This window comes from Mustela nigripes, chromosome 2, assembly GCF_022355385.1.
Source record: "Mustela nigripes isolate SB6536 chromosome 2, MUSNIG.SB6536, whole genome shotgun sequence".
NCBI classification, from domain to species: Eukaryota; Metazoa; Chordata; class Mammalia; order Carnivora; family Mustelidae; genus Mustela; species Mustela nigripes.
In genome coordinates this window covers 9,150,365-9,172,692 of record NC_081558.1, presented here as the reverse complement: position 1 = coordinate 9,172,692, position 22,328 = coordinate 9,150,365, and the positions used below count along the sequence as shown (strand labels likewise).

Genomic DNA, 22,328 nt, shown 5'->3' with positions numbered 1-22,328 from the left:
GGTATTTCAGTGGTCAGGATTTGTGCGGAAAAGGCCATTCCAGTTTATTTCTGGGTTTCACCATGGATAACGTTGAGTAATGCCAACCCTGATTCTTCCTTGACTCAGTGAATCTTCTGCTTGTTCTGGGCCTACTGCAGGCCAGCCCCTTTGACACAGAGCTGAGCGGTTGCTTCTGAGGGGCCCCAGTAGCGCCGGGCTCCGTGGCTCACCTGGTCCCCAAGGCAGCGTTTGTCAGCTCCGGGGTTTCCGAGCTTGTCTGGGTGTAAAAGGATTCCTGTGAGCTGGGAAAACTTAGCCAGCGTGAACCTTAGCCAGCGTCTCAAGAGGTTCAAATCCCGTGCAGCGTGCGGTCAGACATCAGAACCACGCCTCTTGCTCGTTCATTTACACACCAGGAAATACTGCCTGTTACAAGAATGTCCTTACATCAGGCTCATCTGTCCGATCTTAAAAAGAACCGAATACGTACAGATTCCCTTTCTGATGCAAACCCATTGATGCTATGGCTTGGGTTTGCTTGATCTTTCTATAGTTAGTTCCAAGTCTTCCTGGGGTTCAAAGACAGGACTTCTGGAATCAGATGGTGCTTCCACTTACCTGGGGCAGCCTTCCTGTTACCTGAAGTGACTGGTCTTTCCATTGATGCCACTGGCTCTCAAAACCCTACTTTCTGGCAGCTGGTTGGGGCAAGGGGGGGGGGGCTGGTTTTCTTGACACATCCAGGCCTCCTTGGGAACTGAAATCCTCTCTGATCATCTCCCCATGATGTCTGGATGTTCCCCTAATTGGGGAGTAGACAGGCCTGGCCAGGGCAGGGGATGAAGCCTCCTTTCCCAAATTATCTTCTGACTTGACAGGACCCCTAACATTGATGAATAACCTTCCCACGCTACTAGAAATATTTCTGAATCAGGGTACCTTACAGCCCATCTGTGTGTTTTCCATCAGACTTGAGAGGACATTCTGTCCTTCCCTATCCTCAGGACCCACAGCTGTCCAAGGTATTTTAAAGGACACTGGCCGAGGGGCGCCTGGGTGGCTCAGTTGGTTGGACGACTGCCTTCGGCTCAGGTCATGATCCTGGAGTCCCGGGATCGAGTCCCACATCGGGCTCCCAGCTCCGTGGGGAGTCTGCTTCTCCCTCTGACCTTCTCCTTGCTCATGTTCTCTCTCACTGTCTCTCTCTCAAATAAATAAATAAAATCTTTAAAAAAAAAAAATAAATAAAGGACACTGGCCGAATCTGACTCACCATCCCCACTCATGTTCCTTCCGATGCTGGAGTGCACGGGCGCCCCGGCTCAGCCACAGTGAAGGGGGTGGGTGTGTTCAGGATGCAGAACTGGGACTAGGGGTGTCAAACGGCCACAGAAGGGGAGCGAGCCAGTCGGTCTGTCCTACAGCCAATTCAATAGAGGCCCTTCTTGGGGGTGATCCCATGGGACCCTGGCACAGGACTGAGAGCCCATGCATGTGCAGAAGAGCTCCAGGGCATCATGTCTATATACACTAGGGTAGCCAGAAAGGTGCTACTTAACAAGCCTCAACGTGGGGCTTAAACTCACAATCCCGCAATCAAAAGTCCACACTTGCGAGCGAGCCGGCCAGGTGCCCCGTTCCAAGGGGCAGCTACTGGCAGCTTGGGTTTGAGCCTCTGAAGGAGGGAAACTGCCCCTCCCCCCACACACAGAGGTTCTGAGATGCAATGGCTACAACGGCAGTTCCCCAGCGCACACTGAGCCCGCAGCGAGCCCCTGTGTGCATCTGTCCCTCCCTGGGCCCCGCCCCCAGAGAGCGGCATGCGGCTGGGCTGTTACAAAGGCGTTTAGTTTATTCTCCTCATCAGTGTCACTGATATTCTCATGGTTCACATTTCCCAGTGCGGCTCCTCTCCTTACAGTAGTTAATGTGCAATCTCACTTACGGGCCCGGGGAGTGGGGGGTCGGCCCAGGGCGGGGAGGCCGTTGGCACTTCACACGGACAGGGCGGGCGGTCTGTCCTGCGTGAAAGAGGCGGGTGAGTGGGCGGCCAGGGGAGGTGAAGGGGGGGCCCCCACAGTCTCTCTCTTTTTTTTTTTTTTTTGCGTTGGTTGGTGATTCTCCATTCGTGCTCCTCCCTGGGCTGCCCGGGGTTGGGGGGACCATGCAGCTCAGAGCAGGGCAGGGCAGGGGTGGGGAGAGAAGGAAAAGCAGCAGGCCGCCCAGGAGGTGGGGAGGGCAGGGCGGGAGGGACGCAGGGGTGGCTCCTGGGGTAAGGCACAACCCTGTCTTTGGCTCTCCTGGTGAGGAGTTTCCTCCCCTGCACCCCTGCCCACCCCCCTCCCCTCCCTTCCCCCCCAACACAGTCCCCGGGGCCAGGGGCACCTCCTGGGGTCCCTGAAATGAGGGGGCTCTCCCACCCCAGTGCTGCAGGGGCTCGGAAGAGGGACACGGGCAAGCCCCACCCGGGGAAAAGGCAGGGAGGGGCTGGGCAGGGACCTATCCAGGACAAAGGGCTAGGGAGGGAGAAGACCCCAGTCCCAGAGAGCTGGCCCCTGCTAAGGCCTGGAAGGAGGGCAGCGCCTAGGACTCCTTCCTTGTGGGGTCTGGCTGGAGCCCCAGCCGGCCCCTCGGCCTTGGCCGGCCCGGCAGCTTGCCAAGTGACCAGGATATTGTGCTTTGGGATCGATGCTGGGGTAGGATGTCAAGGCCAGGACAAGGGCGTGGGGGAGGTGCGACTAAGGTGCTTGTGCTTTAGCTGGGGCGTCGACTCCCCCCATACACTGGGCCGGCTGAGGGCTAAGGTGCGGGGGCCAGGCCAGGAAAGCAGGGTGCCAGGACACTGGCCAGACCAGACACCCCCACATCCCCACAACAAGATGTCAGGAGCGACCCCCTTGCAGATCGGTGGGGGCTCCTGGGTGGTGGGGGAGGGCTCCAAGTCAGATTCCAAGGGTCCAGTCAGGGCTGGCCGCCATCCCCCTCTCCCCACCTCCTACAATCCCCCTGCCTCTGGAAAGGCCGCTGGGAGCAATGGGAGGAATGGGCCGGTCAGATCTGGGAAGAAACGAGAGGCAGTGGGGACAGGGCTAGAGAGGAAAAGGTGAAAATTGTGAAAAAAAAAGGACACCCAGTGTGGGGGAACAGGGAGTAAAAAAACAAAAGGAACCCTCCAAAGTTCACATGTAAAATTAAAAAAAAAAAAAAAAAAATCCCTCGCACTGGGCGAGGATAGAAAGAGGAATGGTTAGAGAAAATTCTGCAAACTGCTAAACAATGGAAGCGGGCCCTGCCTTGTCCCCAGAAGCTGGGCTCAGCCAACAGGCTAAGGCCAGGGCCACCCCTCAAATGGAACCCCGCTGGGGAGCAGCGGAGCAAGGGGGTCCTGGTCAGACCCACAGAGCCCAAGTAGAGGCCTGGCCGAGTCCCAGCCTCAGAACTGCGCACCCACACTCCATACACACGCACGCATTCACCCTGCCCCCAGCCCCCACCACGTCCTGCCTGTCACGTCCCCCAGGACCGAAGGGGACATCAGACACAGTCCTGTTGGTTTGAAAAATAAAAGGAATCTTATACTTCAATATTTCATTAGCTAAAAAAATGCTTTAAAAATTATGTACAGGGGCTGGGGCCGGGGGCTGGGGTGGGGGAGGGGGGCAAGGGCAGTAGCCCCCCAGCCTGCTCCCCTGACTTCCAGCCCTGGCCCTACTGCCTCTCATATCTTCATTTGTTTAAAAGCAAAAACGTCTACACACACACACACACACACACACACGCGCGCGCGTGCACACACGCACACACTTCTGCGAGCCCAGGAAACCTCTCATTCTATTCGCAGAGACCCCTGGCCTGCCTCCAAGAGCCCCCCACTTGGGACCTGCCCCTCTCAGGCCCCAGGGGACAGATGGGGGCAACAGAGGTGGGCGCAGGGTTGGGGGGGGGGAGAAGGGCGCCGGGCCCGCCACCGCCCACCACCTTAGGTCAACGGTGGAGTTCCTCTGAGCCTGGGTTCCCTCAGCTGTGAAATGGGCAGTCCCCTCCGCCTCGCCTACCCCAGCCCCCAGGTGCAGGGACAGACGAGGGAGTCAGGAAGGCGCTTTTGGAAACATGGAAGCACTGGGAGGTGGTGGCAGGAGGGGTCCTGAGAACCCTGGGGCCCCGGGCCTGGGGAAGGGGCCTTCCTGAGCCCCCCAGGCCGGCCCCTCCCCATACCTGGCCTGGTGAGTGGAGAGACCACTGCTGGAGGTTAGGGGAGGGGGAGCGCAGGCTCCCCAGCGCTGCCCGAGCATGCTAGAGAGGCAGCACAGAGCTCGCACCGGCTGCCGCCCTCTCCTAGCCCACTCGGATGGTGGTCGGAGGGTGGGATGAGGAGGCAGAGGGGCTGGGAGCATGCAGCGCCCCCCGCGGGTCCTGGGGAGGGACAGACAGTAGCTCGTGACCAAGATGGTGGGGGGGTGTGATGGGGCGGGTGGGGGGAGTGTGACGGCCCCGCGGGGAGGGTCCGGTGGTAGTTACTGGAGGGCCTCAGCTGAGGGGCCGGCCTCGCCGTCGTGGCTGGCCGTCTCGAAGCTGTGCTCCACGCCCATCATGTCCGGCTCTATCTTGCCCGTGTCGCTGATGAAGGTGGTGTAGGCGTCACCCTCGGCCATGAGCACCTTGAGCTTGGGGATCCAGCTCTTCCGCACGACACGGCGGGCATTGGTGCACATGTCAGCTGCGATGGCGTTCATCTCGCTCTCCTTGAAGTTGGGAGCGAAGTTCTGGCAGTAGTCTGTGAGGGCGGAGCGCACGGCTCAGGCAGAGCGTGGCACTGGCCTCTGACACGGACAACACTCAGCCACGTTGCACCTTAATCCCCCCCCGACATGCATGTGGCACCTCTGAACCCCCCTTCTGAGGTGAGAGAATGGAGGCCCCACAAGCCAGGACGCTAAACCGTACCAGTTGGCCCCATGCCTGAGATCGGCCAGGTGTGGGGTCAGAGAGGGTGCCCCAGTGCTCTTGAAAAACCTGGGTCATTTGCCAGAATTTAGGAATGGGAAGATTCCAGGTAAAAACCTAGACTTCTCGGGCGCCTGGGTGGCTCAGTGGGTTAAGCCGCTGCCTTCGGCTCAGGTCATGATCTCAGGGTCCTGGGATCGAGTCCCGCATCGGGCTCTCTGCTCAGCAGGGAGCCTGCTTCCCTCTCTTTCTCTCTCTCTCTGCTCCAGCCTCTCTACCTACCTGTGATCTCTCTCTCTGTCAAATAAATAAAAAAAAAAACCTAGACTTCTCTCCTGAACACGGCTGGGGAGGCCGCTTCATCGCTCCCATGACTACCCAAGGACCCTTGCCCTGCCCCCCACCATCTGACACAGGCTTACCTTCAGTGTCCACCCGCCCCCCAACAGTCCCTGCAACTGTGAAGAAATCTGTAACCCATTCCAGTCCTCTTCCTAACAAGTTCAGACTCAGCCTCAGAATCCTTCTTAACACCAATCCCCACCCATCAGGGTCAACAGCAAAGAGGACCACCTGCCTGCCCCAGACCCCACCCCAGCCTGACTCCAGAAGGCCAGACACTCACATTTGACAGCATGAAGGACGCGACTGTCCAGCGGTTTGCGACTGGGGTTGTTGGAGGAAGAGCGGATGCCGGTGCCACAGCTGTTAGCCAGCGTGTTCCTGAGGTGAGGAGCATGGGTATGGGATGGAGTCAGGCCCTCTGCAGTGGGGGGCGGGGGCAGCCATCCTCCCCTCCATCTGGGCTCTGTGAGGGCCTCACCGGTCAAAGAAGGAAGCCAGGAGGCGCCGCAGCAGGACCTTGTGCCGCGTGCCCGCGCTGACGTGGCAGTTCATGAGCTGCGCCCTCGTGATGTACACATTGGTGCCTGGAGTGGGGAGCAGGAGGGTGGCCGGGGGGCCCCAGACTGCCCCGTTCCCCACTTGGCCAAACCCTGGCCTGGGCCTGGCCAAGATGCCCCCTGACAACTCGCCCCCGCATGGCCTGGTCAGCGATCAGGAAAGGCCAGCTGGTGGTGCCACTGTCCACGGGGCACCTACAGCGTGCCGAGCCTGCTCGCGTTCGCATGGCTTCTGCCCACACAGCCACCTGGGCACCAGAAAGAACAGGCAAAGGAAGCTCACACCAAGGCAACCTGACACCAAGAGCCAAGATTCTTAACCACCGTGTTAGTCAACCCTCCAACGGCCCCACGGAGCCGCTCATCAGCCCGTGTGGCCAACAATGCCAGTCAACGCTCATACCAGCCTCTGGTGTGGAAACCTGGAGGCCAGTCTTGGGCACATATAATGCAAAGAGGGGTCAGCTGCCCTAGGGCAGAGCAAGTGGTAGCAGGGGTGGGGTCGGACCCCAAGTCCAGCTCCTAACCACCATCCCACAAGCCACTAGCTCAGAGGACACAGAGGCCTGGGGTGAAGCAGGGAATCTGGGGAGGAAGTGATGCCGGCCCACCTGTCACCAGCTCCAGCTTCTCGGAGGGGTCACCCTCATCGTAGAGCTTGGGGTGACAGCGGTTGCCAATCTGGTTGATGAGCTCAGCCGGGAGAGATGCCAGGTCCTGCCGCACCCGGATGCGATTCCGGGACTCAGGGGCCACCTGCTCAGGGAGGGCCTCCACCTTCTCGGCTTTGGGGGCAGAGAGCAGCATGTGTTGCGGAAGGGGGCTGGCTGCGGGGGGGGGAGGGGTGTAGGGACAGGGCAGGGGTGGGGCGGGCAGGGCAGGCGCCTCACCTGTCTGGCCGACATTCATCATGCTGTACATGGTGTACATGTTACAGATCTGCCGGTACTGCTCGTCCGTGCCCTCCTCGCCAGCATCCTCCTCCTCGTCCTCCTCGTTGTGGTAGGAGCCAGGGCTGTCGCTGGTGTAGGCGCTTGAGGTGCCCGGGCTGGTCCGCTCTGACATGCTGGGCCCGCTCACCACGCCCCCTGCTGCTGCTGCTGCTGCGGCTGTGGCCCCCGCCCCCCCGGCTGGCTGCCCAGTGCTAGCCCCTGCAGCCGCTGCCACCGCCCCCCCGGCTGGCTGCGCCGCTGCCACCACTGGGGCCTGCTGGGGTGGCCGGTTGGCAGCCAGGTCCGGCGTGGAGAACTTGGCCATCTTGCGGCTGCCATTGCCACCGCCACTGCTGCCGCTGTCCCACAGCCGCTTGGCCACCGGCGTGCACTGCACGGAGTCCGACTCCTGCTGCTCCGTCTTGACGCGGGACACAAGGGGCAGCGGGGTGCCACAGGCTGGCCAGCTGGATGTCTGGGCCACGGGGCTCTGGGGCTCGGATGATGGGGCCTCCTCAGCGTGCAGGCCCTGCGAGTCGCAGCTGGGGGAGCTCACCTTGAGGAAGAATTCAGTGCCCTTCTCCATGATCTCCTGGATCTGTAGGAAGCCGGCCGTGTACATGAGCAGGAATTGGTCACCCACATTCATGCTCAACCGGCCCGTGTAGCAGAAGCTGAGGATCCGCTGGAAGGACTGGGGCTGCACGGCGGCCGGCAGCTCCACCACCGCGCTCCGGCTGCTGTTGAACAGGTCCCGGAAGTAGGAGCTGCTGGCGGCCAGCACCGCCCGGTGGGCTTTAAAGGCATGGCCCTTGACCACCACAGACACGTCACAGTACAGGCCCTGTAGCCGCTGCTCATTCAGACACTCCAGAATGCTGTTACCGAAGTTCGGGATCTCCATCTGCAGGGTCTGGGCCATGGCGGCAGCTGCACAGGGGACAGGGACAGAGAGACAGAGGGACAGGGTCAGGCAGCACACTCGGTGCCCCCCCCGCCACTCACGAAGCTCACGTGTGGCAGGGAGACACGTGGGAGCAGACATCCACATGGTGGGATTTGCCGTGGTGGGGAGAACTGCCGGCAGCCACCCACGCCCTTGGTCCCAGCACAGAATTGCCTCTGTGACAGACTGTCCAATCAGGCATGGCAGCTCCAGGGCCGGGTGGCCACAGCGGCCCCTTCCAGTGGGGGTGTGGGGGCAAAAGCGTACTTACACATGTGTGTTTGAATACTAAATGAGTCAACACAGTGAGAACTCTGTGAGTGTTAGCCATCGCTAGCACAGCACACACGGGGGAACTCTGAAGGGGACTGGCATCGAAACACCAAAGGGTCAGGGGCATCGGGGTCTTCGCACCGTGGCCGCAGTGCTGAGGACATGACCCCCGATCACGTTGGCTGAAGGACTAAGGGAGCACTCAGGGAACTCTGAGGCTGCCCGAGGACAGGACCCATCGGCAGGGAAATGCAAATGCAAACCACAAGGAAACACCATTTCGTACCAGCTCGGCTGGAGAGAATCAAAAAGACAGACAACAAGTGTTGGCAAGGAGGAGATCGGAAGCCTCCTACACTGCGGCTGGGAATGTAAAATGGTGCAGTTGCTATGGAAAACAGTCTGGCAGGTCCTCAAGTGATTAAACACGAAATTATCAGATGACCCAGCAATTCCATTCCTCAGAATTATACCCAGGAGAAACGAACACCTGTACCCACAGAAACACCTGTACGTGAGTGTCTATGGAACCACTCGCAAGCACCAGAAAGATGGGAACCCAAACGACCATCAACTGATGAATGGCTTAAAACAAACAAACAAACAAACAAAACAAACAAAACAAAAAACCCATGGTCTGGTCATATGATGGAATATTATTCACCCATATAAAGGAACGAAGCACTGATACACACCATTCTATGGGCAAACCTTGAAAACATGCTAAAGCAAGAAGGTGGACACAAGAACTGTGTATTATACGATCCCGTTTATGTAAGATGTCCAAAACAGGCAAATCCGGAGCCAAAAAAAGCAGGCTAGTGGCTGCCAGGGGCTAGGTGGGGTGTGGGGTGGCGAGCAGAAGGATGCGGGCATTTCTTCTGGCCGTAACTTAAAATGGTCTAAAATTGTGGTCACGTGCACACAACTCTGGATAATCGATTTCGAACACCACGGGCTGGAACTGTGTGGGTCCACTTATACACAGAATTTTTTTTCAATAGTACAGGACTGCAAATGTTATTTTCTCTTCCTTATGATTTTCTCCTCCCTCCCTCCCCTTTTCTTTAAAGGAATTTCTACACCCAAGGCGGGGCTCAGACTCACAACTCCAAGATCTAGAGTCGCCTGCTCTACTGACTGAACCCGCCAGCAAATCTTATTATTTTCTTAGTAACATTTTTTTCTCTAGCTTAATCACATACAACACATACAAGATACAAAATATGTGTTAACGGTTATCAGTAAGGCTTCTGATCAAAAGTAGGCTGTTAAATTCGGGGTGGGGAGGACTTGAAAGTTGTATATGCACTTTTGACCTTGTGTGCGCACTGGTGGGCGGCGTTAGTGCCCCTAACCCACTCGTCATTCAAGGGTCAACTGTACTGAAAACCATTCAACTATACACTTTCTTTTTTTTTTTTTTTTTTTTTTTTTTTTTTTTAAGATTTTATTAATTTATTTGACAGAGAGAAAGATCACAAGTAGGCGGAGAGTCAGGCAGAGAAATTGGAGGAAGCGGGTTCCCGTTGAGCAAAGAGCCCGATGTGGGGCTCGATCCCAGGACACTGAGATCATGACCTGAGCCGAAGGCAGCGGCTTAATCCACTGAGCCACCCAGGCGCCCCCAACTATACACTTTCAATGGAGACCATGCTACGTGCAACTCAATAAAGCCAAGGAAAGAGAAAAGAAAGAATCCACACTTGCCATGAATGCTGTGGTTCCTTTGAATTTTGAACCTAGTGATTCTACTGCTTATTTACAAAAAATAGATAATATTGGGGCACCCGGGTGGCTCAGTGTGTTAAAGCCTTTGCCTTTGGCTCAGGTCATGATCCCGGGGTCCTGGGATTGAGCCCCACATCGGGGTCTCTGCTCTGTGAGGAGCCTGCTTCCCCTTCTCTCTCTGTCTGCCTCTCTGCCTACTTGTGATCTCTGTCAAAATAAATAAATAAAATCTTCTAAAAAAAAAAAAAAGATAATATTTCCATGCTCAGAACAGAATCTGCTTGGGATTCTCTCTCCTTTCCCCCCTCCCCCACTCTCCCTTTCTCTAAAATACACAAGTATAAAATTAATCTTTAAAGGAAAAAAAAAAAAAGGAGGGATGTCTGAGTAGCTCAGTCAGTTAAGCATCTGCCTTTGTCTCAGGTCACAATCGCAGGGTCCCGGGATGGGCCCCATGTCAGGCTCCCTGCTCAGTGGGGAGAGCCTGCTTCTCCCTCTCCCTCTAGAAGCCACTCCTCTGCTTGTGCTCTCTCTCAAATAAGTTAAAAATAATAATTTTTTAAAAAATAAAAATAAACTAAAAAAATAAAAAGGAACTGTCCGTGACCGTGCGCAGTGAGTGCAGGCACCTGTCAAATGTGAACTTCTGCTTCACAGCCTATTCCATCACTGCACATTCCAGCACATTCCAATCCAGAACTGGGCATGTCCAATAGTCTGAGTGCCCTCATAAAAGGGCTCTAAAGGACAATGTGGCTTTACGACTGTACCCATGGTAAAAGCGAGTCCCCTGCAGTTCTGTAAAATACAGGAGGCAGTGGTCCTGAATGGGCAGGATGGGTATGAGAAGAGTCGGGCTGGTGAGGAGAAAGGAGGAAAGCATGTGTGCAAAGGCCCTGGGGCAGGTACCAACTAGAGACCCCAGCAGTTTCCCCTCATTCCCAGATTAGCTTTCACGCGTCTTTCACATTTTCCACTCACTATTGAGTCCCTCCTGAGCCGCCTCCACAGGCTGAACACTGGTGGGACACAGGGGCCCTACCTGGTATCACTGGACTCAAAATTATGCTGCACAGACTGATAGGCAAGTGCCGGCTCCAGAATCAACTCCCTCCTGGGAGCATGAACTCCAAACCTCTACTTCTCCATTTGGAAACAAATGTTGCTAAGACCAACCCTACCACACAAATTCAGTCTGTCCTCTCGAACTTGCTGCATGTGGTGGAACCCTGAGAGAGACACCAGCAAGCCCCACCCCTCCCAGCACCCATGCTTCCAAAGAGCTGACGGGTGCCCAGCAGGAAGTTCTCTGAACCCTCTTAGCAAACCTATGGGGCCAATTTCATACTCCCAGTTCTCAGATGGGAAAACTGAGGCCACAGGGAAGCCAAGAACTGTTCCAAGGGTCACTGGTAAGTAAGTAATACGGACAAGAGTCTGTGTAGGCACTGAAACTTGTGATTTCCCTTGGGTATGCCCTTTGCCTCCTTGTCATCATCAAAATCACGGTCACTGCCAGAAAAAACAATTTAGGGTCAACAGGGGCTAGGCGGAGACAGGGACTCTCCCATCAGAAGACAGCACACTTCTTTCAAGGGCTCAAACTCAGTGCCAGGTGGGCTCGGAGCTGACCCTGTGTGTGGAGACAGGAGAAACAGGCACTAAGATAAGGCAAAGAACAGAATCCAGAGAGCCTGCTCCAGGGGACTCGAAGCCCCAACCCAACTCCCAAGGCTGCCAAAATGAAGCTGCTCCAGGTACTGGAGCCCAAGTGACCAGAGTCAAGGAAGTCAAGGGAAAGGTTAGCTCCCATCCCTGAAAGAGACTTCTAGACCCCTCAAGCTTGGAAAGCTCATACTGGAAGGGGGAGGACCAAGGCAGGAGAGGCCAGCAGCGGAGTCAGAGCAAACCCCTACACCACACCTTGTTTCAGATGCCAATTCGTCCCCTCTGTGCCTTGGTTTGTTCATCTGTAAAATGGGGACTCATTTACCCAATCCACCCCGATAAACCACAAGGCACGGGGGACAAGCTTTAAAGAAGACTGGCTGTCCCCACATGCTGAGGTCTAGGGGGAGACACAGGGAGGGATACAACCAGGAAGAGTACGTCCCTGAGGGGCGGACTGGGAGTGAGGCGCAGCCTGGAGATTCCCAGGAGGCCGGTGTTGGCTTGAGGCTGGGAGTACAGGGGCAACGGGGCTGCTGGGAAGGGTATGGACAGGGGGTGCCTGGCCTGGTGAGGACAAATGTTTCTGAGGGAGCAGGGGGGAGCCTGAAGCAAGGGAGGTGCAGGCCCAGACCATCCTGGGGAAAATTCGCAGGAGCACTGTGGAGAACGGAAACAGGTGAGACGCTGAGGGCTGGGCTCGTGGTGGCGGCAGGCGGCGGTGGCAGGGACGGGGAGAGAGAGAGAACACTCAGATCTGTGAGTGCGTGGCTATGAAGAGGGGGCACCACGATAGGAATAAGTGACTCCAGGGGCGCCTGGGTGGCTCAGTCATTAGGCGTCTGCCTTCGGCTGGGGTTATGATCCCCGGGTCCTAGGACGGACTCCCTGCTTAGTGAGCCTGTTTTTCCCTGTCCCTCTGCTCCCCATGCTTGTGCGCTGTCAGAAAAACAAATAAATAAAAACTCTTCGGGCGGGGAGAGCGCAGTGCAAATGAACGACTCCAATTTGGGACCCAGCAGCTGGTGGGGGCTGCAGGGGCACTCTGAGGAGTGCTCCCAGCTGTGGTCCTCATGCCAGGTGCTGCTGCAGGAGCTGTCCTTGGGGTTCCCCGGGAGGGAGGGGAGCGGGTGCCAGTACTGCCCTACTGGATAGGTGGGGGCCGACAGCCAGCCTGTAGGGCCTGGCCCCTCACTGGGAAACTGGCACAGGCTGGCCACTCAGAGCAAGCTCAGCCGCAGGAACACTGATGTCCCTGTGGTAACAGGAGGGAACATGCACAGGAAGGGGCCCCCCGAGGGCGACAGCCACTCCACATTCAGGCTGGGATCCCCCAAGCCTTGTGAACCCCAGTCTCAGAGCCCAGCACCCAGGGCTTTCAAGCCTTTGGGAGGGGGAGGGAGACAACTGGTACAAAGAACTCAACCAGTCAGAGCCCAGGAACCCCCCGCCCTGCCCCCACAACAGTGCAGGGGAGTGGGGTGGCAGGTTTTGAGTTGCAGAAACCCTGCACGGCCCTGCTGCCCCTGCAAGGACAGGGGAAAGCAAGGCCTTGGCTGGTTTCAGAAGCACAGTGACAGGCCACCCCCCGGTTCCCCACCTTCCGCTCATCCCTGGGCAACTACCCCAATCCGGTCCTCTGGACTCCGAAGGAACAGCTGACCTGACTCTGCGCGAAGCCCCTATCCCACACCAGCCTGGGGTGGGGGGCTGGGAGGCAGGGAGACGACGACCACGGAGCCCTCATGGGCTCCCAGAAAAAGCAGGTCTAAAGTACCAGGTACCTGGCCTGGGTCAGGGTCACCTGCTACCGATGGAGCCAAGAGTTGGGGGTCTCTAAAGCATCCTACAATTCCGTGCCCAGCAAGCAACTGCATGGCTCTCCCACCCCAGCCAGGCCTTTGGCCAAGCTGTGCACGCTGCCCGGAGGCCCCCCCTAGCTCTCACTGCCCACATCCTCCTCTTCCACCCTCCGTCCCCCCGGCTCTGAGAATTCTCAAGACTAGAGACACCCCCCTCTGCACGCCCTCTGCACGCTCTCCCCACGGCCCATCCAGAGCCCTTATGCTTACCTCTGAGAACACTGAAACGCACTTGATTACAGACTCCCTTAGGGCACAACACCATTCAAATCCTCTCTCCTCAGAAGCTGGCATATTAGTCTGCCCATCTTCTGGGGTCCTCAGACCCCCCGAGGGAAGGAGCAGCAGCCAGTCCTAAACAAGGCCGAGTGGGCCCTCCTAGCATCGTTAGTGTCCTGGTCACAAATATAAGCAGGTCTCCCAGTGCGATGCAAGGGCCCAGCGCACGGTTTCCATGACCTCCCAAGTCACTCAACAAATATTTGCCAAGCGCCTGCCTGGGGCATGAAGAGCCTGGGAGCCTGGGGTAGGCCAGGACTGAGACAAGGCCAGCCTCCCAGGGCTCACGGTCCCATGGGGAACGTGGCCATACATTCAGAGTCACACAGATCAATGTGCTGCATACCCGGGCCTCTGACTGTGCCCAGAAGAGGTGACATTAGAGCTGGTATCTGGCGGGGGTTGGGGGATGGGCGAGGGAGCAGATCTAACCACGCAGTGGTGGACTGGGAGCGCAGCCCTCAGTATACTGGGAAGTTGTGCAGAGCCCTGAGGGAGAAGCAGCCATGGTCCTTCCAGAAACTGAAGGTAAATAAAAGTGGACACTGAGCTCTATCCTTGGTCAACCTCTCTCCTCCCAGGGATCAAACCCAGACTCAGGGCCCTGCTCTGGACCAACCTGTGCCTCTCACCCCGATGCATATGTTGAAATGCTAACCCCCAATGTGTCTGTTATTTGGAAATACAGTCTTTGGGGGTAATTAAGATTAAACAACGACATAAAAGTGGGGCCCTCATCTGCTGGGACTGATGTCCATAGAGAAGAGAGACATTTCTCTCTCTGTGAGCATGCGCACCAAGGCCCTCTGGACCTGATCTCAGGCCTCCAGCCCCGACAACCTTGAACAGTGTCTGTTGCCTGAGCCATCCCGTCTGTGGGGTTTCTGTCATGGCAGGCGGACTCGAGAGGCTGGAAGTTCCATCCACTCACGTCCAACTCCCCCACGGAGCCCCGGACCTGGACTGCCTGTGGATGTCCTAGATACCAACTCCGCCCCGGTCCGCCAGCTGTAGCTTACAGCAGCTCCAGCCCTCCTTGCTCGGGGCAAGACCCTCAGACTCGACCCCAAACTCTTTTAAAACCAGTTTTCACCACCGGTTCTTAGACTTCCTAGCACACTGTCCTCGAGACGGCCGCAGCTCTTCATGTCCTCCCAAGCCATAACCTGGCTCGAGCTTCCCAAGACAACCTCTCCCAACCCCGACCCTGCACTTCTCTGGCTTGACCCTTCCTCGCTGTCACTGCCTACCGTCCAGCTACCCAGGTGTCTTCAGCTTTGTGTCACCTCCACCGGCGCCTGCCTCGCTGGTTCACACTGTGGTGACTGCTACCCCTAGACCAGATCAGCACACAACGGGTGCTTAATAGTTGTTTGCGGAATGAAGAATTACTGCAGTTACTACCAACCTCACTCCCTGTTTGGTTCCACTTTAACGTGACTCCAACAGTGGGCCTCAGCAGAGGTCTCTGAGCTTGGCCTGGAGTGCCATCCACACCACGGGGGGAATCCTCAGGGCCAGCGTGGAGGGGGCTGTGCAGACGGGTGCCCTCCTCTGGTGGCCGCACCAGCTGGGCGGCCTGCAGTCAGGGTCCTGCTCTGGGCTCAGCATGGATTCCCATCAACTGCTCACACTACTGTGGGATCGCGCTGGGGTACGGCAGGCTTGAACCAGAAGTGCTTTGTGTGGCTGGGTGATTCCTAGGAGTGGGGGTGGAAACTGCCAGTGGTTTGGAGAGGGAGCCCCACATTCCCGAGGCAACAGAAGCTAGCGGTACAGGTGTCTGCCACCATCACAGACCACCCTTCCCGCTGACCTTCCAGGGAACCAGTGAGCTGCCCGGGGACATGCAAGCCAATTAAGGGAAACCACCAACCCCAGCAGAAGGACCAAAAGCCCTTGGGAAGCCCCCCACTCCTTCATGTAGCTCAGCATGAGGTCAGAGTAAAGGAGGGGGTGGGGGACACACCCCCCTAGGCTGTTCAAGGAGCCTTCCTGGCCCAGAGCCATTTGGACCCTCTCTGGGAGCTGAACGAGAAGGCAGCTTAAGTAAACATTTGCTAGCGAAGAACAAAGCATTATCTGACTGTACAGATCCTTATGTCGGCATCTTTTTAAAAACTTTTTATGTGTTTTTTTGGGGGTAGTATTTACACCCAACGTGGAGCCCGAACTCACGACCCCAAGGTTAAGAGTCCTGAGACTCAGAGTCACATGCTCTTCCAAATGAGCCAGCCAGGGACCGCCCCCTTACAGTTGACATTTTTAAAGTATGTGTTCATTTAATTCATTCTCTTTTTCTCCAAAAAGCTGCCATTAAATCCACGGCAGGTGACAGGATTGTGACAGGGGGATAGGTGGCAATTAGCATCGCCCCTTCAATGCGTGGCACCTGGCAAGGGCTCCATGACACCTCTTGCTAGTTTCTGAGGTAGAAATGACTCTTCGCGCCATTTTCTGGGTTAGGACAGCAAGGCCCAGGATGGCACTGAGGTAGTGTCTGGCTCTTCTCCCAGAGTCTGGTGGTAACAGCAGCTGAGGCTTCCTGACCAAGGCCGGCCCATACCCACCTCTCACTCTACATGGTCCCATCACTCCAAGGCTTGCAGCCACTGTGACCAGATCCATTTTGTGGATGGGAAAACTGGGGCGCAAAGAGGCCAGAGTCAAGAAGGGAAGCCAAGACAGGCCAACGTGAGATGGGGCTCTTTGTCCTCACTGGATGTGTCCTCCCCAGAAATGGGGTGTTGGGTGCCCTCTGAGGGCCAGACAGGGTGCTGGTCCTTCTGCTGCTCTGGGAGAGGTCTTCTCCTCCGCCCAGCCTCCCGCAGCCACTCTCCGCCCTTCCTCCCTGCCCTGCCACCTCCCTGGAACCAGCAGTCCAGCCCAGTGCTTCTCCCTCTCGCCGCCCACTCTCTTGCAGCCCTGGGGAATCTGGCCTCTGTCTGCAGCAGCTCCTCAGAGAAGGAGATGGGCAGCAGCCCTCCCGCTCCCCACTGGCCCACCTTCCTGAGTTAACACCCTAATCCCCGCGTGAGCCTTCAGACTTGAAGGACCCGGTGGCAGCAGCCACACCAAGGGTGGTGAAGGGAGCATCAAGCGTGAAGGCCCCGAGGGGACACCTGCGCAGCCCAGGAAGGAGGCTGGCAGGGCTGCTGGGCACGTGGCTGCTGGGCTGGGGCTTGTTGACAGGTGCTGGGAGACCATGCCAGGGCCTCTCGGCAGGGCTTGAGAATCCGAATCCTTTTATCTTACCTGAAGTTCAAAGCTTCCTGCTTAAAATTGTGCTCCCCTTCCTCTACACTGACAGAAAACATTCACCCACAGCAGTACGTGCCCCCGACATCAGTGTTCCCAGCTATAAAATGGACTGAATGGCGGCACCTGCCACACAAGGCTGTTTCAAGGATTAAACCAGCAAGCAACATGGGTAGACTGATGCTTACCCTGAGACGGGTGCCCAGTAACACCAGCTGTGATTATTAGTTATGTCCCCTTCTGTTTGCCCCGGAAGCCCCTTACAGTCTCAGGCAGCAGCGGAGACATCCTACACCACTTGCTGGCTCCCGGAACCTCATGCCATTTCGTGATAAATGGGGCAGTACTTCCTGGGGGCTCCCCGCCCAGTGCCTTCCCAGTATCATCCAACACCCTGGACACCAAACTCTGCGTTCCTCCTGGTAACAACATAACAAGGATCCCCTGACCTTGGCCCTGCAGCCACTGGGACTGAGCATTCCTTGGGGAGGGGAACCGCCCTGTACATTTTTTATGCTGCCGAATGGCATCCCTGGGCTCTACACCCACCAGAGGCCAGGACCAGCCCCAGCTGTGACAAATAAAAATGTTTCCAGACATTGCCCAAGCATCCCTTAAGAGGAGGTAGAATCATCCCTGATTGAGAACCACTCTGGCAGACGTATGCCTGCCGGTTCCCACTATCAGAGGAGGAAATGGGAGATGCCAAGGTTACAACCTAGGCCCAGGGTGTCAGGGCCGAGCAAGCGGTGCTAATGGTGGGAGCAGACTGCCCATTAATACCATGTTTGCTCACCTTTACCCAACCCCTGCTTAGTTCAGAAAACAGAGTCGCTGTCCTCACAGAGGGCTCTCTCGGATCTCTCCAAGGATGCTGAGGCCTTCACCGAAGGAGGCAGCACAGCACAGATGGGGTGGCGACCACAGCCAAACACTGAGCCCAGTCTGCAACCACTACGAGACGGGTCCCACTTCACAGCCTCTGCAGCTCCAAAGTCTCCCCGGGGGAAGATGGAGGGATGGCATTCTCAGCCAGGAGATCCAGCAGCAGAGGCAGAAGATGGGCCTGCATGCTCCTGCCGGGCACAACAGACCCCAAAGGCCTGGGGCAGGGCGGAAGCGATCAGGGCGATGAGGAGCAGGAAGGACCCGAGACAGGGAACAAAGGCTGTTCAAGCACCGCCGACCTGTCTTCAAGCCTGGGAAAGAGGTTCATCGTCGCCTCCAACACAGGCTCCCTTCTCCATCACTAGCTCTGACACCGAACCTGATGCACTCCGAGTCAGACCTGGCTGGAGCAACCCCCCACAGGTTCTCCAAGACCGACAGAAACTCAGCCGTCCTCACAGCCTGGCTCAGGCCCCAGACTTTAAAAAGCCTGGATGCAGGCCAAGGGGTATGGACTTTCATCTAGGGGCAGTGGGGAGATCCAGGAGACCCTGAGACTGGGCGCTTTCCTGAAAATGGCACTAAGGGTCTTCATCTCCACACTAGGGTCACCCCTCACTCCTTCCTTATGAGGACAAGATATTTAGAGAACTTAGCAGAAAGCTGGCACAGGCTCAATAAAGGCTTTCAATGTGCTGTCCCCTCTGCCCAGAACGTTCGCTCCTCCCTGCCCCAGCTTCCCCCCACCAGGCTGACTCCTTCTTATTCAGGGATCAGTTCTCCCACAAGCCTTCCCTGACCACCCAATTTGAAATTCTCCATCCCCCTCTCCCCACCAGGATGTTATTCAGGACTGCTCCCTTGGCCCCAGCAGGTAGCCGACACCCTAGGGATAGAAAACTGTCCCACAGGTCCTTTTACTTGTAGTACTTGCTATTCTGGCTTTCTCCAACGCCCCAGGTCTGTGTGCCTCTACATCCTCACAGAAAAGTAGCTTCTGAGTGCCTCCTCTAGCTCTAGACGCAGCTAGGAGCCACAGCCCTCCTCTGCCATCCACACACCCTGGTCAGCAACACCCAGCCCCAGCCTCTGTGACCAGAGGTAGCCACCCCCCCCCCAGCCTCAGGACCCACTCCCGAGCCCCAGAAGCCAACCTAGGCCCAACCAAACAGGGAAAAAGCATCTTTAAGTGGGGCTGCAGCCCAGTTCCTCCCCCTCTCAGAGCCAGGAGGCCAGCCAGGGAGAGGAGGAGAGCAGGGCCCAGGTGGGGTCAGTTCTAGAACTACAGGGAGACTGGGGGGAGGCAAGGAATGAGGGTTACAAACCAGGCCTGGGTGATACCACTTTACCCAGCAGTCTGTGGCTCTTGTCTCAGGGGCTCAAGATCCAAAATCTGCACCCAGGACACGATGGTAACAATTAGCCCAGGGAGAAGGAAAGAAAACTGTGGTGGTCTGACCCAGGACCAAAGAAGGGAAAAGACAACCAGGCAACCAAAGCAAGATGCAGCTCTGGAGCCCAGCCTCATAACTGCCTCCCACTGCAGGCCTACAGTGACCCCTGACTTCCTGGCTCCCAGAAGACCGGGGGGGGGGGGGGGGGGGGGGCTGTGAAATGAGATGTGACCAAGCCTCTGAGAAAGAAGCTTCTGCTATTCCAGCCCTCTGGGACACACCAGAGTGTGTGGGACACCCCTTTGTCCACAAAGGTACAACCCTATCCCTTGGGATGGGCAAGAGAAAAGGCCTTGGGCACAGAATTCCCACCAGGCAATCCAGAACAGTAGGAGTTCCTCCGGTCATGCTCCTCAGAGGCCAGCCCAGGAGACTGTGGGTTTGAGCTGAGTGCCAGTCAATCCTGGTCTGCCAATGTCTAGCTGGGTGACCTGGGACAAGCCACCCGAGCCCTCACCTTCCTCCTATCAGGGAGACCTAAGCTGACCCAGTGGTGGTGAGCAATCAGTGAGCTCATCCTGGGGCCTGACCCAGGAAGAGCACCCCACAGGCAGAGCCCTGGGGCCAGTAGCCCCAAAGGCCTGGGCCAGGGTGTAAATACTGGTTTTGATCTCCTCAGAGGCCTGCCTGCCTTCACCCCATCAGGAGCATCCAAATACAATGAACAGAGCTTTATAGGCTCATCTCTGGGATGCTGGTGCCTGGGAGGCCGTGGTATAAGATGGTGCCCGTGAGGTCCCATCCCTTAGGCTTGAGCCCCAAGGTTCTGCTCACAAAAAGTGAAGTATCCCAAGATACTCAGGTAAGGGCCGTTGGGTTGCCCCTCTGCAAATACATATGCCCCAGCTAGGTGTTCTAGACTTTCTCAAGCTGCCCACACAAACACCCACCGGGTGGGCCAGCACCTCGGAAAAGCCACCAGAGGCTTGCCCAAAGGGTAGGTCAGAGAGCCAGAGCCTGAGTGGGATGAAGAAAAGAGGAAAAGACCCCAGACCTGGTCCAGAAGTAACACCTGGTGGGGGAAGAGGGGGCATGTGCCTTTTGATCACACTAGTTTCTCGGGACGACCCGATTTGTGTTTCGCGGCCACCAACCCAGCGTAAAGGCGCTGCTTTCCCCCTCTCTCAAAGCTCCTACAGCAGTTCCTCAACCTACCTGATGGCCCCAGTATCTGGCCTCCCCCCCGCCCAACACCTCTCCAAGCCCTAACCTCATTTGACCCCTGCAAACATCTCTGGGATCTCCTATCAGCCCCCACCCGAACTAACTCCGCCCACACCCACCCTGCCCCACTTCCTGGGCTTCTCCTCAGCCGCCCCCAGGCTTGTAACCTGACCCACCCACCTCCTCCGGCGCCCGGACACTACCTGCGAGTCGGCCCCTCCCCGCCCCCCCTCCGGGCCGTTTCCCTCCGGCCGCGCCACTCTCCCCTCCTCCCCCACTCCGCCGACCCAAAGCCCGACTCCTCCTTCCCCTCCCCCCAACCCCCGGCCTCCCCGGGCGCCTCCTCACTTTTCCTCCTCGGGCCCTCCAACTTCCCAGGCCTCCGGCACCTGCCCCGGCCCAACCTTGCGCCTCCCCAACGCCGAAAGCGAAGTGGGGGGAGGTCTGGGCCCGATCCCACCACCACCCCCAAACCCCACGGCCCGGCCCGGGACTGGACGCTCAAGGCCGCTAGTAAGGGCCGAGCCTCTCCGCACTCGCCGGTCCGGGGACAGTGCAGGTTGCGGACCCGGCTCCTTTTCTGTCGGAGGAGAGCACCCCCAGCCCTCCCCGCTCAGCCCTCAACCGGCCCTCGGATGCCCTCGGGCCGCCCCGGCGAGACGAGGCCGGAACCGGGCCTGGGGCGAGCCGCCTCACCTGCGCCGTGGCCGCGCTCCGGGGGCTCCCGGCGGGCTCCGCAGCGGCGGCTGGGGCCGGGCCTGGGCCCGGGGCGCGCCCCCCTGCGCCGGGGCCTCGGCCTCCGCCTCCGCGGCCTCCGCGGCCTCCGCCTCAGCAGCAGCGGCAGCCGCGGCGGCCATTCATTGTGGGCCAGGCCGCCCCAGCCGAGCGCCGAGCGAGCGCAAGCCGCGCCGCCGCCGCCGCAACCCGGCCGGGGAGGAGCGGCCGCGGCCCCGCCTTCGCCCCCGCCCCCGGCCCCGCCCCCGAGGCGAGGCCAGCTGAGCGCCGAGAGGCTCCCTTCCTCCCATCTCCGTTTTCTCCCTCCATCTCCCGTTTTTTCCTCTTCGCCCTTCACGGTTTCCGCGAGTACCTTGGCTTTGCAGGAGAGTTCGACTCCCGACCCTGCCACTTTCTACTTCCGCGACCCTGGACAAGTCTCTCTGCTTTTCGGAACATTCATTTCCTGTAAAACGAAAACAACAATGAATTCTACTTACTGTGCCAGGCACCGTTTTAGACTCTTTATGGGAATTATCTCGTTTAAACTTAACACTAACATTTTTAGGTCGAAATCATTACACACACACACTTTATAGAAAGGGAGGCACAGAGATGGAAAAGACCTGCTCAAGATCACCAGTAGGTACATGGTGGCATGTGTCAGGAATCAAACCCCGGCTCCAGAATCTACAATAAAAGTTAACGATTTTATGTATATGCCAAGCCAGATTCCGTTTTAGGCATTTAACCTGCACTAACTCGTTTAAAACTCACAACCCCCCAGTAGCGAACGTTAAAAACTTCTGTCCATTTTGCAAATCGGCAAACTTAAGCATAGAGAGGGATAAGAACAAGTTGTAAGGCGAGCTGGGACTGAGAGACCCAGGCAGTGCAGACCACTACGCTCTCCTTCTACATCAGTTAGAACCTACCCAGCGGTTACTACGTAAGAGGGGCTGCTTTGCACAGTTTCCAGGCATTCTGTAGTTTGATCTTTGCTCTATATTGGAAGCCAGCATTCTTATTTAGCAGGTAAGGAAAGTGAGGCCCAGAGAGTTTAAGTAACTTCCCAAGACCATGTGGTAGGACTGGGATTCAAACTCATTAAATCTAACTTCAGAGCCTTAATTGTTCCGCAGAGTGCCCTGAAATAATGTGCTCACAGCACTCAATACACAGAAGCCGATCAGTAGGTGAATTTCTCCGCTTACCGCCCCCTTTCTGAGCCTCACCTTCCTCATCCGTAAAATGGGGCGAATGATGCGTCCCCTCCCGGGGGTGCCGAAGTGATTGAGGTTATCCACACTACTTTCCGAGCTTTCCGCCGT

At 57.3% G+C, this 22,328-nt stretch overlaps 1 protein-coding gene across 8 annotated transcripts; it reads right to left on the bottom strand.

The window, feature by feature from the left end:
* Positions 1-32: 32 nt before the first annotated feature.
* NACC1 (nucleus accumbens associated 1) lies at positions 33-22,328 on the bottom strand. Of its 8 annotated transcripts, XM_059389161.1 has the most exons (10): positions 22,233-22,328; positions 21,371-21,463; positions 6,719-7,690; positions 6,440-6,613; positions 5,750-5,855; positions 5,552-5,649; positions 4,501-4,756; positions 1,928-2,003; positions 1,256-1,400; positions 33-408 (listed from the first exon to the last, which is right to left on the bottom strand). In XM_059389161.1, exons 3-9 carry the CDS (start codon positions 7,680-7,682, stop codon positions 1,305-1,307), a joined length of 1,770 nt encoding a protein of 589 aa, XP_059245144.1. In that variant the 5' UTR covers positions 7,683-7,690; positions 21,371-21,463; positions 22,233-22,328; the 3' UTR covers positions 33-408; positions 1,256-1,304. The 8 variants fall into 8 exon arrangements, with proteins under 8 accessions (XP_059245144.1, XP_059245143.1, XP_059245142.1 ...); XM_059389160.1 differs by lacking the exons at positions 21,371-21,463; positions 22,233-22,328 and adding an exon at positions 20,980-21,051; XM_059389159.1 differs by lacking the exons at positions 21,371-21,463; positions 22,233-22,328 and adding an exon at positions 13,451-13,639.